The sequence below is a fragment of the Archocentrus centrarchus genome, chromosome 8 (genome assembly GCF_007364275.1).
Source record: "Archocentrus centrarchus isolate MPI-CPG fArcCen1 chromosome 8, fArcCen1, whole genome shotgun sequence".
NCBI lineage: Eukaryota > Metazoa > Chordata > Actinopteri > Cichliformes > Cichlidae > Archocentrus > Archocentrus centrarchus.
The window spans coordinates 24220583-24239769 of NC_044353.1; the positions used below are offsets into that span (position 1 = coordinate 24220583).

At 39.1% G+C, this 19187-nt stretch overlaps 7 protein-coding genes across 9 annotated transcripts; 4 read left to right on the forward strand and 3 right to left on the reverse strand.

Annotated features, from left to right (window-relative positions):
• The first annotated feature begins 666 nt into the window (after positions 1-666).
• Positions 667-1648, forward strand: LOC115784167 (hemoglobin embryonic subunit alpha-like). The gene is made up of 3 exons (XM_030735284.1): positions 667-828; positions 932-1139; positions 1488-1648. Exons 1-3 carry the CDS (start codon positions 668-670, stop codon positions 1614-1616), a joined length of 498 nt encoding a protein of 165 aa, XP_030591144.1. The 5' UTR covers position 667; the 3' UTR covers positions 1617-1648.
• Positions 1649-3360: 1712 nt separating this feature from the next.
• On the reverse strand, positions 3361-4233 carry LOC115784702 (hemoglobin subunit beta-like). Its single transcript, XM_030736027.1, has 3 exons — positions 4078-4233; positions 3674-3896; positions 3361-3568 (listed from the first exon to the last, which is right to left on the reverse strand). Exons 1-3 carry the CDS (start codon positions 4167-4169, stop codon positions 3440-3442), a joined length of 444 nt encoding a protein of 147 aa, XP_030591887.1. The 5' UTR covers positions 4170-4233; the 3' UTR covers positions 3361-3439.
• Positions 4234-5216: 983 nt separating this feature from the next.
• On the forward strand, positions 5217-6081 carry LOC115784737 (hemoglobin embryonic subunit alpha-like). The gene is made up of 3 exons (XM_030736066.1): positions 5217-5378; positions 5469-5676; positions 5867-6081. Exons 1-3 carry the CDS (start codon positions 5281-5283, stop codon positions 5993-5995), a joined length of 435 nt encoding a protein of 144 aa, XP_030591926.1. The 5' UTR covers positions 5217-5280; the 3' UTR covers positions 5996-6081.
• A 2342-nt stretch (positions 6082-8423) lies between these two features.
• Positions 8424-10415, reverse strand: LOC115784590 (hemoglobin subunit alpha-A-like). Its single transcript, XM_030735872.1, has 3 exons — positions 10254-10415; positions 9947-10154; positions 8424-8828 (listed from the first exon to the last, which is right to left on the reverse strand). The coding sequence occupies exons 1-3, from the start codon at positions 10346-10348 to the stop codon at positions 8700-8702; spliced, it is 432 nt and encodes a 143-aa protein (XP_030591732.1). The 5' UTR covers positions 10349-10415; the 3' UTR covers positions 8424-8699.
• Positions 10416-10646: 231 nt separating this feature from the next.
• Positions 10647-12450, forward strand: LOC115785205 (hemoglobin subunit beta-A-like). 3 transcript variants are annotated; one of them, XM_030736712.1, is made up of 5 exons: positions 10647-10665; positions 11251-11373; positions 11545-11767; positions 11866-12033; positions 12188-12450. In XM_030736712.1, the coding sequence occupies exons 2-4, from the start codon at positions 11282-11284 to the stop codon at positions 11995-11997; spliced, it is 447 nt and encodes a 148-aa protein (XP_030592572.1). In that variant the 5' UTR covers positions 10647-10665; positions 11251-11281; the 3' UTR covers positions 11998-12033; positions 12188-12450. The 3 variants fall into 3 exon arrangements, with proteins under 3 accessions (XP_030592572.1, XP_030592570.1, XP_030592573.1); XM_030736710.1 differs by lacking the exon at positions 10647-10665 and having other exon boundaries at positions 11111-11373; XM_030736713.1 differs by lacking the exon at positions 10647-10665 and having other exon boundaries at positions 11111-11373; positions 12230-12450.
• A 1189-nt stretch (positions 12451-13639) lies between these two features.
• LOC115785206 (hemoglobin subunit alpha-A) lies at positions 13640-14452 on the reverse strand. The gene is made up of 3 exons (XM_030736714.1): positions 14307-14452; positions 13988-14195; positions 13640-13876 (listed from the first exon to the last, which is right to left on the reverse strand). Exons 1-3 carry the CDS (start codon positions 14399-14401, stop codon positions 13748-13750), a joined length of 432 nt encoding a protein of 143 aa, XP_030592574.1. The 5' UTR covers positions 14402-14452; the 3' UTR covers positions 13640-13747.
• A 421-nt stretch (positions 14453-14873) lies between these two features.
• On the forward strand, positions 14874-16464 carry LOC115785181 (hemoglobin subunit beta-A-like). The gene is made up of 4 exons (XM_030736674.1): positions 14874-14886; positions 15434-15716; positions 15892-16114; positions 16219-16464. The coding sequence occupies exons 1-4, from the start codon at positions 14874-14876 to the stop codon at positions 16348-16350; spliced, it is 651 nt and encodes a 216-aa protein (XP_030592534.1). The 3' UTR covers positions 16351-16464.
• Positions 16465-19187: the final 2723 nt, after the last annotated feature.

Genomic DNA, 19187 nt, shown 5'->3' on the forward strand with positions numbered 1-19187 from the left:
TTAAAAATTTAAGGTTTTCATGCAGTCTTTTCTTAATAAGGAAGATGACGAGGAAAATATGGGACACCAACACATCCTGTAGGGTGTTAGTGATAGCTGTTTAAAAAAGGAGAAAACTTTGTCCCTTTTTTACTGGTAGACCTTTTCTGCCAATCTGATAAATATTTTCAATATTTAAAAAACTGTACCTGCCCTCTGAAATTTAGATATACCTTAAACAACAGTTTGTTTGCAGCAAACTCCAACGCCATAGATGGCATTGTGCTGGTAAATAATTGCCTAACCAAATATTTAATAACAAACTATTTAAATTTGTTTTTGTTTGTTTTTATATGTGGGTAAAATAAATACTAATAAATACTTCACTAATATCTCCCCTTAAAAACATTAAAGTTGATCATTTCTGATAATCAAATCAAAGTCAGAATCTTATTTTGATTCGTTAATATTAACTATTAACCATTGTTTTGTTTGCACTTTGAATTTAATTAGGCTAACTTTAAGTTTTATAAGCGAACACATTTAAACATCTCTAATGATTGACTCTTTTTTTCAAGCTACCATAACAGCTGTTTTTCTGTTTATCTGAGCTGTTACATATCTGTGGGCCCGTCCAAATGCCTGTTCCTAGCTCTGAGGTGGGCCGGGTGTGCCCTTTTCCTGTTTCATGTATAAAAGCCCCCAGACTTTGAGCCGATCAGGACAACTTCAAACCAAAGAAGCAATAACAATGACGAGCCTTTCCGCTAAAGACAAGACCACAGTCAAAGCCTTCTGGGCTAAAGTGGCTGGCAGAGAGGAGGACATCGGCTGTGAGGCTATCTCCAGGTTAATATGGCTTATTACTGATAAGTTATTACCCCAAACGGGCTGATTGAACCTGCTCCTGTATTTTCTTTGTACTACTCACTTATCTTACATTTTTACCCAGGATGCTGACAGTGTACCCCCAGACCAAGACTTACTTCTCCCACTGGAAGGACCTGAGCCCCGGCTCTGCCCCGGTGAGGAAGCACGGAGGAGTCGTGATGGCTGCGGGTACTGATGCTGTGAGCAAAATGGACGAGCTGGTCGGGGGTCTTCTGAGTCTCAGTGAGCTGCATGCCTTCACTCTGAGAGTGGACCCTGCAAACTTCAAGGTACTGACGTATAATAAATTATGAAAGTGTTTCAGGTTTGTTTGTGTTTACTATGAAGGTTCAGCTGCAGATTCTAAGTTTCTGTCTCTGAGTTTACCGTTTATTGATTTGCTTCCATGACATCCATGTTTAAATAATGACCCTAGTTGTAGCATTAAAAGATGACAGGACAGACTGTGAAATTTACTTGATCAGTTGTGCTATGTGAACAAGTTGCACATTTGAAAAATGAAAATCTGCAGTGTTCACTGATTAATTATTGTTTATATTTATTCAAAATAGACATAGAAGGATGAGCATGTTAACCCTGGTGTGGCTTTTCATTTAAATGTAATCACCTTTTCACAGGTTCTTGCTCACAACGTCCTTGTGGTCCTGTCCACCATGTTTCCCAACGACTTCACTCCTGAGGTCCATGTGGCCATGGACAAGTTCCTGGCTGCTGTGGCTCGTGCCTTGTCTGAGAAATACCGATAAACTGCACACAGGAGCAGAGGACTGAAAGCAGCGTGGGCTTGTGTACTCATTCCATAAAAAAAAAATAAAAAAGAATCAAATCTAATCAAACTGTTGTGACTATTTGTTTGTGTGGTGCAGTAGATTTCTCTGGTGTTGATTTAAAGGAGTTCAAGGTCAACAGCACATGGGTCCATTATTTTTTCTTTTTAAAGACATCTTTCACATGAAGAATAAGGGCAGTGGTCTCACTCTTTGGTGCTATTTTTCCTATTAGGAATAGTATTACTGTTATTAGTAGTACTACCTATTACTCTAATCCTATGTTTGACCTACCATATACACTGAGAAACTACATTTTGTTCACACAATGTCTCATAGGCTGAATGACAATAAAGCTCGCTCTCAGTTTACTGCAAACAAGGAGCTGTCCATGAGAGGTTAGTCAGGAGACTTGACCAAAACAAACCAGGTGCGGCCTGCAAGTGACTTACAATCTGTCCTCTGAGATTATAACATACTTGAAGCTTTATATGTTTACCAAAATGAGGCAAATAGCCATCCAACTATTATTTATTTCCCATGCATAGATAAATATGTTCACTGAAAGCCTGAGGGTAAAATAAGATCTGAATTCCTGGACACCTCAGACAGGCGAGATGTGACATTTTTATTTTATTGTCAAACTTTGCAGTGAGCACAAAAATATTTCTCTCGTCAAATTTTATTGCTTGGTCTAATATTAGTAGTTATTAAGGTTGCTATTAGTTAGTTAAGTAGTTCTGAATGTGTGATTATTGTGTGCATAACAATTTTCAATTAAGTGACTTCTCCTGGAAATTCATAAAGAAATATGAGCATTTACGCACAGTAATAGTGACCACTAAGTTGCGTTCCTTAGACAACAACACCATTTTTTTTTTTTGATAAAACAAAACAATAACTTTTTTTTCTCTGTAGTAGCTGGAGAGGAGCAGCAAATGGCCATCTTTCCTAATTGGCTAGATCAGGCCCTGAAGCAAAGACTGAAACAGGTGCAGTGTCTTCCACAAGATTTGGGACAGAGAAATAATTTTTGTAGTTTTACCTCTGTTCAACACCATATTGGACTGTATATCAAACAATCAATATGTGATTAAAGTGCAGCTTTAATTCGAGGGGTTTTACAAAAGTGCAATATGCAAAATTTCCTTTGAAATAAAGCTGAAGGTCTGCACTTATGATTTACAATCCCCTGTTGTGGTGTACAGAGGGAAAACTACAAGAATTTTGTTCTTGTCCCAAACATTATGGAGTACACCGATATGTGCAATACCATGCTTCTGGTTTTAATGTGCTTTTTAATGCTTTTATTGTTATGCCTCTCTGCCTGGGCTTAACTCCACACCTGCTGTGGATAAAGGCATTTGTGAGGTCAGATTGTAGGGGAGATATCACTTCGTCCTGGATCTTGTCATCTTCTTTTGGCTGTCATTTTTAGCGGAGAATATTAAGAAATTTAAAATAAAACCAAAGTTTCTACAAAGTCTGGAGTCATTCTCCATTTTGAATTGTAGTTGCTGAGCACAGCTGTAACATTATACTTTCATTCTACACAATTTACTATATATTTTTCAGTTGGTCATTCAATGACTAATTTATGTACTATTGTTTTACTTTTGATACTGAAGTTTATTATGCTTAAAAGTTAGATATTAATTTTTACATTACCATCACCAACATTCTGGTTTGATCATAAACAAAGTGGAAAAAGAAAACGGAACTCTTTGAAGTTGCTTAAATATTTATTTTTTTAAAGCTCATTGAGACACGATTCAAACACAGAGCACGTCCTCTGCAGCTCTCTAGTAGTACTGCCTTCTCAGGGAGGACACCACCACTGCCAGGAACTTCTGAAAAGCTGCGTGGACCTCAGGAGTGAAGTTTTTACCCAACTGAGCAGCAACCACGATGGTCAGACAGTCGCCCAGGAGCTGCAACACAACATGCATGAAAAATCAGCAACGCACACATACAGAGACGCCCGCGCGCGCACACAAATCACTGGAAATCAGTACCATCAGGTCAGCACTGCGTACCTTGAAATTATCAGGGTCCACCTGCAGTTTCTCGGAGTGCAGCGTGCTCAGCTCTGCGAATGTGGCCTTGATGTTTTCCAGGTTCTTCACAGCTTTCTCCAGACCTTCCATGACCACTTTTCCGTGAGCGGCAACCTTCGGATTTGATGTGATAGCAGCGGCGTTGTAGAGGTTTCCAAAGCTGCCGAAATACCTCTGAGTCCAGGGGTAGACAATCAGACACCTGAGGAAACATGTATAAATATCTGAATCACTCTCAGCTCTAAAAGAAAAATCTACACTGTGTGATGAATAAATTATGTCTGCTTTTTTTCCTTGCACATAAATAGGCTACTTGAATAACCCAAATGTCCAGAAATAAATGTACATTTATACAAAAAAAAGAAAAAGAAAAGATGTTTCACCTGGAAATAGCTGCTTGGCCAACGACCCCATAGTCGATCTTGGAGAAGATGTCCTGGATCGTGGCGCGTTCAAAGTCTGTCCACACAACCATGTTGCCTCGTTGATTTTTGCACTTGTCCTGCTGGTCAGCTCACCAACAAAGGCATCTTTTAAAGGGTCATTTTCGCTCCACCCAAAGATATGAAATTGGGTGGAGTTGGACAGTGGGAGTTGGCTAACCCGGTTCAGTTTAACGATTCTTTGTTCGTTTTAGATTAACCATCAAAATGACCCAAAAATGAGTCTGAAACTTTTATTATCGATTATCTTACAGACTAATAGTGTTCATGTTCGGGTCATTGCTTAATAAGGAAGATGACAAGAAAACGTGGGATACCCACACATGGGAGTTAGTGAGACGCAGTTTTAAAAAAAAAGAAGAAGAAAAAAGAAAGAAAAAGAAAAAAATAAACTCTCTTTCTGGTAGACCTTTTCTACCATTCTGATAAATATTTTCAATATTTCATTCATGAGAATATTTTCGAACCTCTTTGCTTTCCACGCTCGCCTTGATCTAAATGGCAACTCTTCACTTTCAACTACATTTGAGCTCCTTTCTGCACAAATCGATGAGGACAAACAGCTGCTGGAAAATAAAAATAAAAAAAAAAAACTTCACCTGCCCTTTAAATTTTAACTTTGACATTATAGGAACATCTCTGGACTATTTTTTCAAGTTTTTCGGAAAAGACAATTAAATCTGCATATTACATCATGCAGATTTAAGTTCAGTCATTTCTGCGGTAGCTGCTTACATTACAATTTGGACTGGGATCAACTTATTTGTCTTATAAGGCGCACTTTAATGACTTTCTATTTAGAACCATTAAATTACCATTAATTTATTAATATATCTGAATGGGAATTAATATAATTTCGCACATTCATTTAATTAAGATGACATTTCATTAGCGAAGCCAAAAGTAAGAAATGACTTGTGATCGTCTCGTTGAGTCACCTTTCATTATAAGCTCTTCGGAGCCATTAATAATTTTTTATTCCGTATTTGTCTCGTGGGAGCTGTTGCACGTCATTGTGGACCCGTCCAAACGCCAGCACCTTATCTCTGAGGTGGGTCGGGTGCGCCCATTTCCTGTTTCGTGTATAAAAGCTCCACAGTTTGAGCTGAACGCAGCAACTCCGAACAGACATCAACAGGCAAGATGACGACTCTTTCTGCTAAAGACAAGAACATAGTCAAAGACTTCTGGGCTAAAGTCGCTGGCAGGGAGGAGCAAATCGGCTGCGAAGCTCTGTCCAGGTAAATATGAGCCCACGCTGCCTGCAAAAACCTGCAGCTGCATTTCTCTCTTACTCACCGGCTTATTCACTTACATTTGATTTTCCCCAGGATGCTGACAGTGTACCCCCAGACCAAGACTTACTTCTCCCACTGGAAGGACCTGAGCCCCGGTTCTGACCCGGTGAGGAAGCACGGAGCAACAATCATAGCTGCAGTTGCTGATGCTGTGAGCAAAATGGACGATCTGACCGGAGGTCTGCTGAGCCTCAGTGAGCTGCATGCCTTCACTCTGAGAGTGGACCCTGCAAACTTCAAGGTACTGACAAATATTAAATCATGTCAGTGTTTCTCAAATGTATTTTTGTGTTTACTGTGAAGATTGATTGGACCAGAAATGAATTTCAGCCTAACTCTGCTTTCATTTCATCCCTGTTTAATCTGAACTGATGCTCTCTGCTTACAAAGAAAGTAAAAGACTGTTTTTTAATGAGATCATCTTTTCACAGGTTCTCTCTCACAACGTCCTTGTGGTCCTGTCCTCCATGTTCCCCGACGACTTCAGCCCTGAGGTCCATGTGGCCATGGACAAGTTCCTGGCTGCCGTGGCTCTCGCCCTGTCTGAGAAATACCGATAAACTGCACACAGGAGCGGAGGACTGCATCGTGGGCTCGAATCCTCACTACCAATCTGACTTTTAATAAATCATCAAATGCAATTAAACTCTCGTGGTCGTTTGTGTGGTGAAAATAATATTTTATTGAGAACAAAATGAAATAAATGGTTTAAAGAAGCGTCCAAGTGTTGGGGTCACACTGATGGGCTGAATGAAGTGGGACAGTGTAAACTGGAGAGCAGTTTAATGTGAAATTTAAAACTACACTTTAACGCATCATGAACTGTGCGAGTTCATCCACAATAATGCACCAGCTGATCAGTCAGTCACGCGCTCAGATACATTACACTTTTTTCTTTGCATACAGAACAAATCTGGAAAATCAGACTTCATCAGCAAACTCTGATCCGTAAACATTTCAAAGAGCATAAGGGACACGGTAAACGGCGTTTAAATGTATTTATTGTGTTGTATAGTTTTGTAATATGGCTCTGTAGTGTAGTGGTTCACATATTTACCAGCAACCAAAAGACGCAAATCTCTTTGGAAGAGCATCCGATGTTTAAAAAGAAATAAATGAAAAAAAATAATAATAAAGTAATTGTTTGTTTGCTGTTTCGTTTTAAATGTTTGCATCCCCCCCCCCCCCCCCCCCCCCCCCCCCCCCCAATTCTTTACTTCTGTCCTGTGTGTCTAACATTATATAAATTGGTCATTCTGTATAATTTCATACTCAAATAAAATGTGTTAATAATGAGTATTTTACTTTCAAATGACCATGAACATAGACTGTGGGGAAAAAAGAAAAGCTTGAAGAATGCTCTTGGCGATTAATTTATTGAAAGCTCTTATACACTATTTAAAAAGAGAGAACGTGACAGTCCTCTGCGCGTACTGCCTTCTCAGGGAGGCTAACACACTGCCAGGAACGTCCGAAAAGCTGCTGACTCAGCTGATTAGCAAACACAATGGTCAGACAGTCTGTCAGTAGCTGCAACACAATATAACAAGCAAGAGACATAACATCAACATTAAGGGCGTTATAATAACTCAAAAGAATTGAAATCAAATCATTACAACCATTATTTTCATAAAGCATAAAAAAGAGCAAAGTCTGTCCACACAACCACTTTTTTGCTGATTTTTGCACTTGCTCTGGGTCGGTCTCAGGCCACGATGTGATGTGGCAGAAGTAATTTTATTGTTTTGTGTTTAATTGGTTTTTATATTTGCATGTTTTTAAATGTGTTTATTGCATGCTTTTATTGTTGTGGGGATTTTACTTCCTGTCACACCAATCAGGGGAATGGGCAACACCTGCTGGTCACTGTTATAAAGGATGAACAAAGCAGAGAACAACAGAGAGGAAGAAGGACTGAAATGTAAGAAATGTAAGATAACCTGATTTCATTGACCCCCCCCCCCCCCCCCCCCCCAAAAAAAAAAAAACAAAAAACAAAAAAACACAAACACACACACATGTGTAACAACTACATGCAACTTTATAAAGGAACTGTTTTTCTCCACCTATGGAGCTGGATGTTTTTATTGCTATAACTTATGTTCCTTTTCAATGAATGTGGGTGAATGGGTTCTGTAATGTGCTACTTTGGCTTAATGCTAAAGAGTATATAAAAACTTTGAGCTCACTCTAAACTAATTGTTTTGTATGGTAGTGCCTGAAGGTGTATTGTGAGTTTTTGAAAGTGCCCCTTGAACAGGCTTGTCTGGCAGACCCAGAGCTTTGTATTTGTAATCTGGATACTTTTTCTCTTAAATGAACACAGTGGAGAAATTTCGTTCTTACGATTATCAAAGATAACCTTGATATTTAGAATCTATTTATAGTATAGAGAGATCTCTACACTTCACTCTTTTTGGAGGATTCATACAGAGACAAAACACAGAGGTCACCTATGGATTCTTTTTTGGATGGATTCTCGCTGTTCAGCCACACGCCTGTTCATCTATTTCATCAACTCCAGTGATGCTGGACCGACGGTGCTGTCCAATCCCCACTAGATGGTCTACCTCTTCTAGTGGTAATCAGGCCAAACCTTGTTCTCTGGCAAGTTCCTTGTCTTTTGTGCACTTGCTGTCAAGCATGTGGACCTGATTTAGCAGATTTGATTGATGCAGAAACTTGCACGACTACTTGGTTTCTGGGCGTCAGATGTGTGCTACTCCTTGGTAGACATCTGAAATAATTAAGGCTGCAGAACCTCAGACTAGGGATAGGGTGACATGGAGGCAGATGATCCACTGTGGTGACCCCTGAAGGGAGAAGCTGGAAGAAGAATTGCATAACTCAGAGCTGTCAGATGTTCTCTGCTGATCGTGTGATCCTACTGTATTGTAAAGCTATTGCTTTTCAACCAGTGAAGGTTAGAAATACTTTAATTGCTGACTTTTTTTTTTTATTAATTCAATAAACTTAGATGTAATGGTGTGCAAATGGGAAATTTGGATGTTTAATCAGAAACATCAGTACATTTTAGAGTTTAAAAATAATTGTGTGCTGGATGACAACACACCAGGACACGCCCCTGCACAAGATGCACTAGTTTATTTTATTAACAAGAAAATACAAGAGAGAAGAAAATATGGACACATGGATATTTCATGTTTCTTTGATATATTAACTGTGCTATTTGATTTTTAAATGGATATTAGCAGTGTTGTGGATGACAGGCTGCTTGCAGCAGTCAGTGCTCCCGAATCTATATTAACGGTATTTCTCGGACAGAGCCCAAGCCACGTTCTGCAGGAACTTTTCAAAGGAGACATGGACTTCCGGAGTGAAGTCTTCGGGGAAGAACATGGCCATGGTCAAGATGATGTTGTGAGCGAGAATCTGTAGGGCAGAAAAAAGTAAGTAGTTCAATTCAATTTTATTTATATAGTGCCAAATCACAAGAACAGCCACTTAAAAGCACCTTATATTTTAAGTTAAAAACCCTGCATTAATACAGAGAAAACCCCAACAATCAGACGACCTCCATGAGCAAGCACTTGGTGACTGTAGCAAGGAATAACTCCCTTTTTAATAGGAAGAAACTCCCGGCAAAACCAGGCTCAGGGAGGGGCACCCATCTGCCTCAACCCATTGGGGGTGAGGGGAGGGAGACAGGACAAAAGACGCAGTGCAGAAGACAGCCACAGATTAATAACTAATGATTAAATTAAGTGATGTATAAACACATAAAGAATGAAAAGAGGTGAGTGAAGAAGGCTTCTCAGTGCATCATGGGAAGCCCTGAGCAACCTAGGCCTATTGCAGCATAACTAAGGTAGGGTTAGGGTTAAATTTCCCTAACTATAAGTTTGATCAAAAATGAAAGTTTTAAGCATAGTCTTAAAAATAGAGAAGGGGTCTGTCTCTGAATCTAAACTGATTCCACAGAAGAGGAGCCTGAAAGCTGAAGGCTCTTCCTCCTGGTTCCTAGGGTATCTAGGAACCACGACAGCAGTCTGAGAGCAAAGTGCTCTATTGGTACCTCGTATGGTACTATGAGGTCTGTAAAATAAGATGGAGCCTGATAATTCAACTGAGGAGAACAATTTTAACTTCGATACTGGATTTAACAGGAAGTCAGTGAAGAGAAGCCAATATGGAAGAGATATGCTCTCTTTTTCTAGTCCCTGTCAGTACTCTCACTACAGCATTTTGGATCAACTGAAGGCTTTTTGGGGGATTTTTTTAGGACAACCTGAGACTAATGAATTGCAATAGTCCAGCCTAAGTGGACAATTGCAATTGTTAAATAGGCTAAATAAAGTAAGTCAGTAAGTAAGTAACATAGGAAAACATGTTAATTGCCCTGATCATGCTGGGTTATTAATCAACAAATAAGAATAAGGGGAATTGTTGCAATATGAATTCATGCATTAACTTTTATATACATAGTAATATTTTGCTTCTCAATAACTTGTGTTACACCTATGCATAGATCATTCCTGCAGCAAGCTTACCCTGAAGTTGGCAGGATCCACTCTGAGCTGGGATGCATGCAGCTCGCTCAGTTTGGACAGACCGCCAACAAGGTCATCAATCGTTGAAACGGCATCTCCAACGGCTCCCATGATGGTGGCACCGTGCTTCTTCACCTGTGCAGAGTCGGGACTCAGGTCACCCCAGTGAGAAAAGTAGGTCTTGGTCTGCGGATATGCAGTCAGCATCCTGTAAAACGTGAAAAGAATGAATGACAATAGGAAGATGTTAACGCAGAGAGTGAAGAGCATGATGTCAGTGTTAAAACCGAAAAGAATGAAAACCTACCTGCCCAGAGCCTCTGCTCCAATCTCGGGGGCTTTTGGGGCCACTTTATCCCAGAAGGACGCAACCACAGACTTGTCTTTTCCAGAGAGACTCATGTCTGGCTTTTCGAATTTACCCAACAGAAAAAAAAAACAGTAAAAATGCGGTGAAAATAATTTTCAACTATCTTTATTTATATGGAACTAAATTGCGCCACACCTAGTATCAAATCTAAACCACACCTCCACGGAAGAAACTGACAAGCGTTTCACAAGCAATTTCTTAAGATAAAAGTAACCGCACCCTGTTCTCAAGTATTTTAGCCACTGAGTTAGATTATAAAAATACTGCGGATTTGGGTTTTTATGTTGCAGCATAGTCTGCATTTAATATAAACATAAAATAACAAAGGACTCTGTGACTTAGCCTCTGCGTAAGAATTTCTGTTTAGTTAAGGTTTTGATGCACAAAATTATCTTAAGTAGGGAAGGCCGGTATATTACATTCATATGTTCATATATTATATTCAATGAAATGAGAATGAGGGGGGACATGCAATCTAAACCATTCTCGCGCAGCAGTGCCAGTGAATGGGAATAATTTTAACATAAAAAAATTTAGAGGACAAACAAACGTATTATATGCTCATATATGAAGATTATTAAAACACTTGATACTATTCCATAAACTGCCGTGTCCGCATGTTATTAATGAACATTTCTAATCATGCAAAAAAAATCGCGCCTTTAAAGTTAATTTAGTCCTACCTTACCCTGATAATATTCATTTACAGATATGCTTATTCATCTTACTTAATGATGGTGAATAATTAGTGCTTTCAGTGTTATTCTATTACTGAATGTTACCCCCCCCAACCTTTTGGCAAAGATCCTATCTGACTTATTTTAGGTAACAGCTCAGCTTGTCCATGGTTCTGGTCCAATCAGATGCTTCCGGGGTTGAGAGGTGGAGCAGGAGGTAATTAATAAAATCCTCCTATTTGTTGGACTTTTTTCAGCTAAGCTGGAGAAAAGCTTAACACCACCAGCATGGTTGAGTGGACAGATGCTGAACGCAACGCTATCACGTTCCTGTGGGAAAAGATTGACGTGGGTGAAATTGGACCCCAGGCCCTGAGCAGGTGAGTTGTGTTATATGATTGCATAAAGATGTTTTATTATCTCGGATCTGTTTTCTTGTTTTTCACCTCGTTATTGATCTCAGGATCGTCATTTATTATTAATCTGTCACTGAAAACAACTGAAGACGTCGCAATGTAACTTTTTCTTTTGCTTCGATCGTTCTATTCGAGGCTTCTGATTGTGTATCCCTGGACTAAGAGACACTTCCAAGCCTTTGGAAACCTGTCCACTAGCGCCGCCATTAAGGGAAACCCCAAAGTGGCCCAGCACGGAAAGACCGTGATGGGTGGTCTGGAAAATGCTGTGAAGAACATGGACAACATCAAGCAGGCCTACGCCAGCCTGAGCGTTATGCACTCCGAGAAGCTCCATGTGGATCCTGATAACTTCAGGGTATGTCCCCACCAGCACCCAGCAACATTCATCACTAATAGAGTTGACGCAATTAATTTGTTCATGCATCTGTCTTAATGATTTTTTTCTCGTTTTAGGCGCTTGCTGAGTGCATCAGCCTGTGTGTGGCAGCTAAGTTTGGTCCCACTGTCTTCACTGCTGAGGCCCAGGAAGCCTGGCAGAAGTTTCTGGCCGTGGTCGTTTCTGCGCTGGGTAGACAGTACCACTAAGGAGCAGTTCACCAAATATGTACAACAGCCATACAAGTAATTCCAGAATCATGTATCTCTCTCTCTCTCTCTCTCTCTCTCTCTCTCTCTCTCTCTCTCTCTCTCTCTCTCTATATATATATATATATATATATATATATATATATATATATATATTAAATAAATAAATATACGGCCCCTTTCATTTTAGGTTCCGGCTGAACTTGATCCATTCTGAAATTGTCACTTTTAGGGGGCCAAGTTTGGACCTGAAGTCTCCACCGCTGATCTCCAGATGGCCCGGCAGATATTTCTGGCTGTGGTCGTCTGCACCTTTGGACAGTAACACTGGAATCAAAGTTTCCATTCGTAACAAAATGATGTGCAGTAGTATTTCTACATTTTTTCAGTGCACTGCTGTGAAGCTGTTGCATGCAACAAATAAAATTAGAATTAAATACATCTCTTCAAATATTTTAACTGTATTTTTTTTTTCATTCAAGACTTCCAAGAGCAGATTTTTATTTCAGCGCCAATTAAAAAAAAAACAGTGACGTTGAGATAATCATTGCAGAGTAATCGGAGTGATTGCTCATTTAAACCCTTTAGAATGCATCTGTCAGTCAGTGAGATTCAACCTCAGCTCATCAGGCAACAGTTACAGGACTCGTGTGCATGCTTTTACATAATTGTGTGCTAAATGCAACACTGAGAAATGTTCACAATAACAACGCAGTGTAAGCAAACAGGTTTTCTTGCAAAGGCAGGCTGTGATTTTTTTTTTTTTTTTTTTTTTTTTAACGTGAGAGAGCGAAAAAAATAAAACGTTTCACTATCTGAAATTAACTACATTTTATTTCTCATCTTTTCAAAGGCATAACTCTTGCCTGCTGTTCTGGCCTCTTTTTAAATGTGCAGCTTGATATAAATGGGTGTTGTCTGTGACATTAATGATAACATCAAAAATACTGTTACGTGAGGGCAACGGCTGGAAAACCGAACACTGCTGAAATTCCTCTTATTTTGGACCTTGATGAAGAATGTGGCGAAATATTACGTGTTAAATTATTTTAAAGAAAGAAGGCAAAAAAAGGGGGGGGGCTTTTCTGTGTATTCTGTAAAATAAAGAAGCAACAGGTACCGGATCTGTATAAGAAAGCTTGTTAAAATGTTCATTACTTACACGGTAAGAAATAAAACCTTTATGCGGCACGAGGATGCAATTACTTACGAGACAAGTATATAAAATACCAAATTAAATGATTTAACTGCACTTGTACCGATCATGGTAAATAAAATTCATGTATCTTGTAGTGTTGGAACAATTCTATTTTGTGCTGATGGTGATAAAGAAGTGTTGGCATGAGCCATACCAAGCTGGCCTTTTTAATGCTGGCCTTGCACTGTATTTTTACCCTTCAGTATATTTATAGGCTATTTATGGAAATGGTGGACGTACTTTTTCCATCACAGTGTGAAAAAAATACTAAATGTGGATTAAATTTGTATTTAACGCCACTGTATTGTGTGTATGACCCAATTATCTCTTTTTCCATGCTCCCACCCTCTTCTCGTTTCCACTAACATTTTGACTTTCCCAGCACTGCCCTTGCAAGAGTGTCAAAGCTGGATGGAGTAGGAATGCAGACAAAGAAGAAAAGACTAACTTCCAGTGTTTATTACATTTATTAACGGAGCTCTACCATTTTGAGAGACACTGTTGTAGATGATAGACAGCATACTGCAGTCGATGCTCCGGCATTCCTGGATCTTAGCGGTATCTCTCGGACAGAGCCCAAGCCACGTTCTGCAGGAACTTTTCAAAGGCGACGTGGACTTCGGGAGTGAACTCTCCGGGGAAGAACATGGCCATGCACAAGATGATGTTGTGAGAAAGGATCTGTGATGCAACAATATTAATGAATATGTTAGGTCAAGAGCTGCTCTGCCTCTTGAGTAACGGTGATCTCGGTCTACAATGTGCTGCATTGATGCTACCAGAGGAGCTTACCTTGAAGTTGGCAGGGTCCACTCTGAGCTTGAAAGCATGCAGCTCGCTGAGGGCAGACAGACCGCCGACAAGGTCGTCAATCTTCCCGACGGCGTCTCCAACTGCTGCCATGATGGTAGCGCCATGCTTTTTCACCTGCGCAGAGTTAGGACTCAGATCAGCCCAGTGAGAAAAGTAGGTCTTGGTCATGGGATATGCAGTCAGCATCCTGTAAAACATGGATTCAATAGATGGAAATATGGACAACTCATTATTAATTAATTAAAAGTATGTAAAATTTAGAAGCTAAAAAAATGAAAATAAGTAGGTTGAATCCAACCTGCCCAGAGCCTCTCCTCCAATCTCAGCGGACTTCGGGGCAACTTTATCCCAGAAGTTCTTCACCACTGTTTTGTCTTTTCCAGTGAGACTCATGTTTGCGTTTTCTTCAGTTTACTGAACTGAAAGAAAATATGTTGATGATTAGTCACTATCGTTTTTATACAACACCAAACTGGACCACACCCAGCATCAAATTTAAACCACACCTCAGAGATAAAAAAAAAAAATATCCAGCAGTTTCGGAGGAATTTCTTGAGATAAAAGTTACCAGTCTTCCTTGTTTTAAAGCCCTCACTTATTTATTTATTTATTAAAACAAATAATAATAGTTTTGTGCATTATTTTTAATAATACTTGAATGAATTCTGAATGGTTCAAAATGCAAGAGGTTGCTGGGCCTCTTGTCCTTCCCCCCCCCCAAAAAATATAGCACGAAATGCCTGAAGTGCAAAAACTCAAAAGTGAAAAATGAGTTTTGCCTCGCAGAGTTCGTCAGGTCTTAAAAGAAAATCAGATGACAGCATAAATAGCTAGGAAATAACACCAAACAATCAAGAAATTAGACATGAAAAACACTGGTAAGTAAACATATCCAAGTTGTCCCCTCCTTTATCACCCTGTCTCACATACTGACACAGTGGCTGCAGTTTACAAACTTTAACACGGGATTCTCACAAGAAATGTGCGCTGCTCCACGGATGCACCCCTACTGAAACCCACAGAAAAATTCTTGACAGAAAAGTAGGAAAAATAAAGTTAACAGTTATAGTGGCAGAAAATTTGAGTACACGAGTGTGCACAGATCATCAATACGACCACAAATGCGCATAAAAAGTTGGGGAATTGTTTTCAAAATAAAATGTTTCTCTCCTTTTCATGTGGATACCAGAGATGTGTCCTGTGTAATTTTGTAAATTTATTTCTTAATAATTCAGACCAGAAACCAGTTTTATAACCGTGGTCCAACATTTAGCTACTACATTTAGGGTCACTTCATAATTTAAATGTTTTTTTAATCATATTATATTACATTATATTTGAACCTTTAATTCTTATATGTTTGCTCTCTTATTTATATCATTTTACATATATTGGATGAAGTTGCATAACAGTTTTATTTTCCAGCACTGGTAAAGATCCTATCTTACTCCTGGGCAACAACCCAAAAACTTATCCACTATGGTCCAATCAGATGCCTCCATGGCCCAGAGGTGTGGCTCTGGGTAATTAATAAAAAGCTCTATAGGACTGGTGTTTGCAAAAAGGTTTCTGATCACAGTGTTTTCAAAGCCCGTGAAAACCTTAACGCTGTCAAAATGGTCGAGTGGACAGATGCTGAGCGCAAAGCCATCACAGGCCTGTGGGGAAAGATTGACGTGGGAGAAATTGGTCCCCAAGCCATCACCAGGTAACCTGCGCTTCAATGCAATTCTGAAACATATTCATGTATTGTATGACTTTCTTTTCATGTAATCTTGCAACCCAGCTGAAACCAATCTGTCCGTTTGTCTTTTTAGCGTAAATGTATTATTTGTAATGTTACGTGCACTAAAATTATTATCATGTATCTTGTTTTATTCCAGGCTTCTGATTGTGTACCCCTGGAGTCAGAGATACTTTAAAGCCTTTGGAGACCTGTCCACCAATGCTGCCATTATGGGAAACCCCAAAGTGGCCCAGCACGGAAAGACCGTGATGGGTGGTCTGGAAAATGCTGTGAAGAACATGGACAACATCAAGCAGACCTACGCCAGCCTGAGTGTTATGCACTCTGAGAAGCTCCATGTGGATCCTGATAACTTCAGGGTATGTCCCCACCAGCACCCAGCAACATTCATCACTAATAGAGTTGACACAATTAATTAATTTGTTCATGCATCTGTCTTAATGATTTTTTTCTCTCATTTTAGGCGCTTGCTGAGTGCATCAGCCTGTGTGTGGCCGCTAAGTTTGGCCCCGCTGTCTTCACTGCTGAGGCCCAGGAAGCCTGGCAGAAGTTTCTGGCCGTGGTCGTTTCTGCCCTGGGTAGACAGTACCACTAAGGCTCTGAAGGAGCAGTTTATCAGAGATGTGCAACAGTCATAAAAGTAATTGCAAAGCCATGTATCTCTTTGATTCTCTTGCCAAATGCACCAATAAATAACTCAAATCATTAATTCTCTGAGTGATCATTTAACTCATACTTTTATTCATTTGTTTATTTTTTTTAATACCTGTTCAATCCAGCAGCTTTAGCAAGCAGAATTAAGGTTTGAATGCTCTGTTGTGACGATCCCATTTACTTTGCCAAAATGAGCTCTATAGGCTCTCTATAGACTAATTTTTCTAGAATTTTTTAATTTCAATTTCTTATTCACATGAGTGTATGCATACTTTTGCAACACCAGAGGTGATAGCTGGGGAGGGGCAAGGAAAAGAAACAGAGGAAGAAATAAAAAGAAGTAAAGCACAAAGGCTCACCATCTGCTGTATCTGTAATGAAACACGTAAAAAACAACACTTGAAAGAGACACAGGACACCCAAGCCATCCGCAGTCCCCCAATATCAATGAAGACCTGAGGCTACGCATTCTGATGGCAACTGCATGCCCCAGACAGAACCACAGGACAACAGACCCAGAGAAACAGAGTCAACAACACCTCCAGAGGCTGCCATCCCAGCACTGGCCAAGAGCAGGGCCCCAAACTTTTACCCGACAATACAACATTGAGGTTCAGAAAAGTTTAGAATATTTAGTCAATCGTAACTGCAATTATCTCAATAATAACTTACCTCTCAATAAAGTGTCATCTTAATTTAAAATCCTTTATTAATTATGAAATGTTTCCTGACTCATTGCTTATTCACATCTCTTTGTCATACTGGAGCATGTTTTAGTGATATTTAATGTTATACAATGTATTGATGAAAAGAAAAGTAGAGTATACACACACACACCAAAAGCCCCTGAAGGATTTTTAATATATAATATATTAACATTTCAGGCACAGCTGTGTATTATGTAATATTATGGGATTGCATCATAAAATAATTCAGGAGCTTTTCGCTGGTGTGCGAACTCTACTTTTCTTTTTGCTTGTTTACATTTTTGGATTGTGTGTGTCCTCAACTCCATTTATGCATTGTCACCTCTGAGGCTCAATCAGTATTCATTCTAACATATCAAATGTGAAAATCAGTGTTCCTCTTGGTAAATGCAGCTCTTTATTTGTGAGTACTAAGTTTTCTCCACTGAAGTGCAAGATGTCTGGCAGAAGTTCTTCTCCACCCTGGGCAGATGGTACCACTGAGTTTCTAAAGTGTCAGTTCACATTTACAACAAAATGATGTGCAGCAGTCTTCCTGTTCACGAAATGTTTCTGATTTGAAGCTGTTGCATTCATTGGATTGGCTACAACTTGTTGTGGTAGCATCATTTGAAAAAGTGACAGGGTGATGTGATTTTGCTGCCTCAAATGTGAGATTAAGGTGCGTACGCACTTAATTTCACATGACTCGTCTTAAGAGTCAGCAAAAATGTGTATTTGCTGTAAGTTATTTACAATATTGCATGCCTTATCTTTGCGAGGGAGAACGGTTATTCTGGTTTCTTTAAAATGTGGAGTTTGATATAAACGGGAGTGGTTTTCTGAAATTATTGATAACAGTGCATCACATCACATATCATAAGGGCGGTGGCTGAAAGTTGTGGAACTGATACACACTGGGTGCTCGTGACTTTTAGTATTTGATGACTGAAAAGTTTTGAAAATAAACCATTCAGGCTTATCCTGTTAGTATTTTTTTTTTTTTTACATATTCACTATTATTAAAATGTGCTTTATTTCTGCAGTATGCCGTAGATTTAAAGACAGCTTCTTCCCATATGTCATTATACTATTGAAATCTAATTAAAATACTGCTACATTACTTACATATATTTACACTATGGATATAGGTATAGCTGGGCAAATATGGGTGTGTCTGTGTGTGTATACACACATACACACATATGTGTGCATATATATATATATATATATATATATATGTATGTGTGTGTGTGTGTGTGTGTGTGTGTGTGTGTGTATTTCAACGGACTAGGTTACTTATTTGATTCAAATGAAGATTTAAGATTGGTAGCCCCATGGTATTTTCTGATTTTTAAGTGTGCCACAGCACTCTTGACTTCAGGAATGCTTGCCATAGTAGATTATAGTGCAGCTTTCAATGCATGCAAGTGCACTGAATAAACAAAGGTCTCATACTAGAGTGATATTTGAAACAGAGAATAAAGTGAGGGCCATCCATCCATCTTCTTTTGCTTATTGAGGGTTGCAGGGGATATAAAGCTCCAACAGTTGCCCAAATGTATTATCTAGCAGATACAGACATTGAAGGTACTTGTCTTGAGCAGTTAAGGTCACAATATACTGGGCCAATAGTCCACATTTTGATTGGATTTGTTTTATTAAAATATAAATCAATCACTCCTGAACCACAGCAGAAGTTGTAGTAGTTTAAACAGCTGTTGCAACAGAAAGAATACATGGTTATGCAACTGTATAAGACATAAAAAAAGGAAGAAAAAGAAAAATGAAAACAAACCTTAGCCTCAACTTAAGGTCATAGGAAGTTGGAAGAACTGGATACAAATAAAGTATTGTATATTTGTCCTTCACAGCCATTTGTGTGGGTTTATTTTGTAAGCTGGATACACCAAAATTTCAAACCTCTCAGCACTGGTAACATGTACCACACAAACATCCTCTTTGAACAATGTTTACTTTCTTGGGATATGATAACCTTGCATATGAATCCTTTAAATCATGTTTTCAAAAGATTCACAGTATGATTTTTTCTAATAATGGCTTTGTTTTTAGGTTATCTGTTATCTGTCAC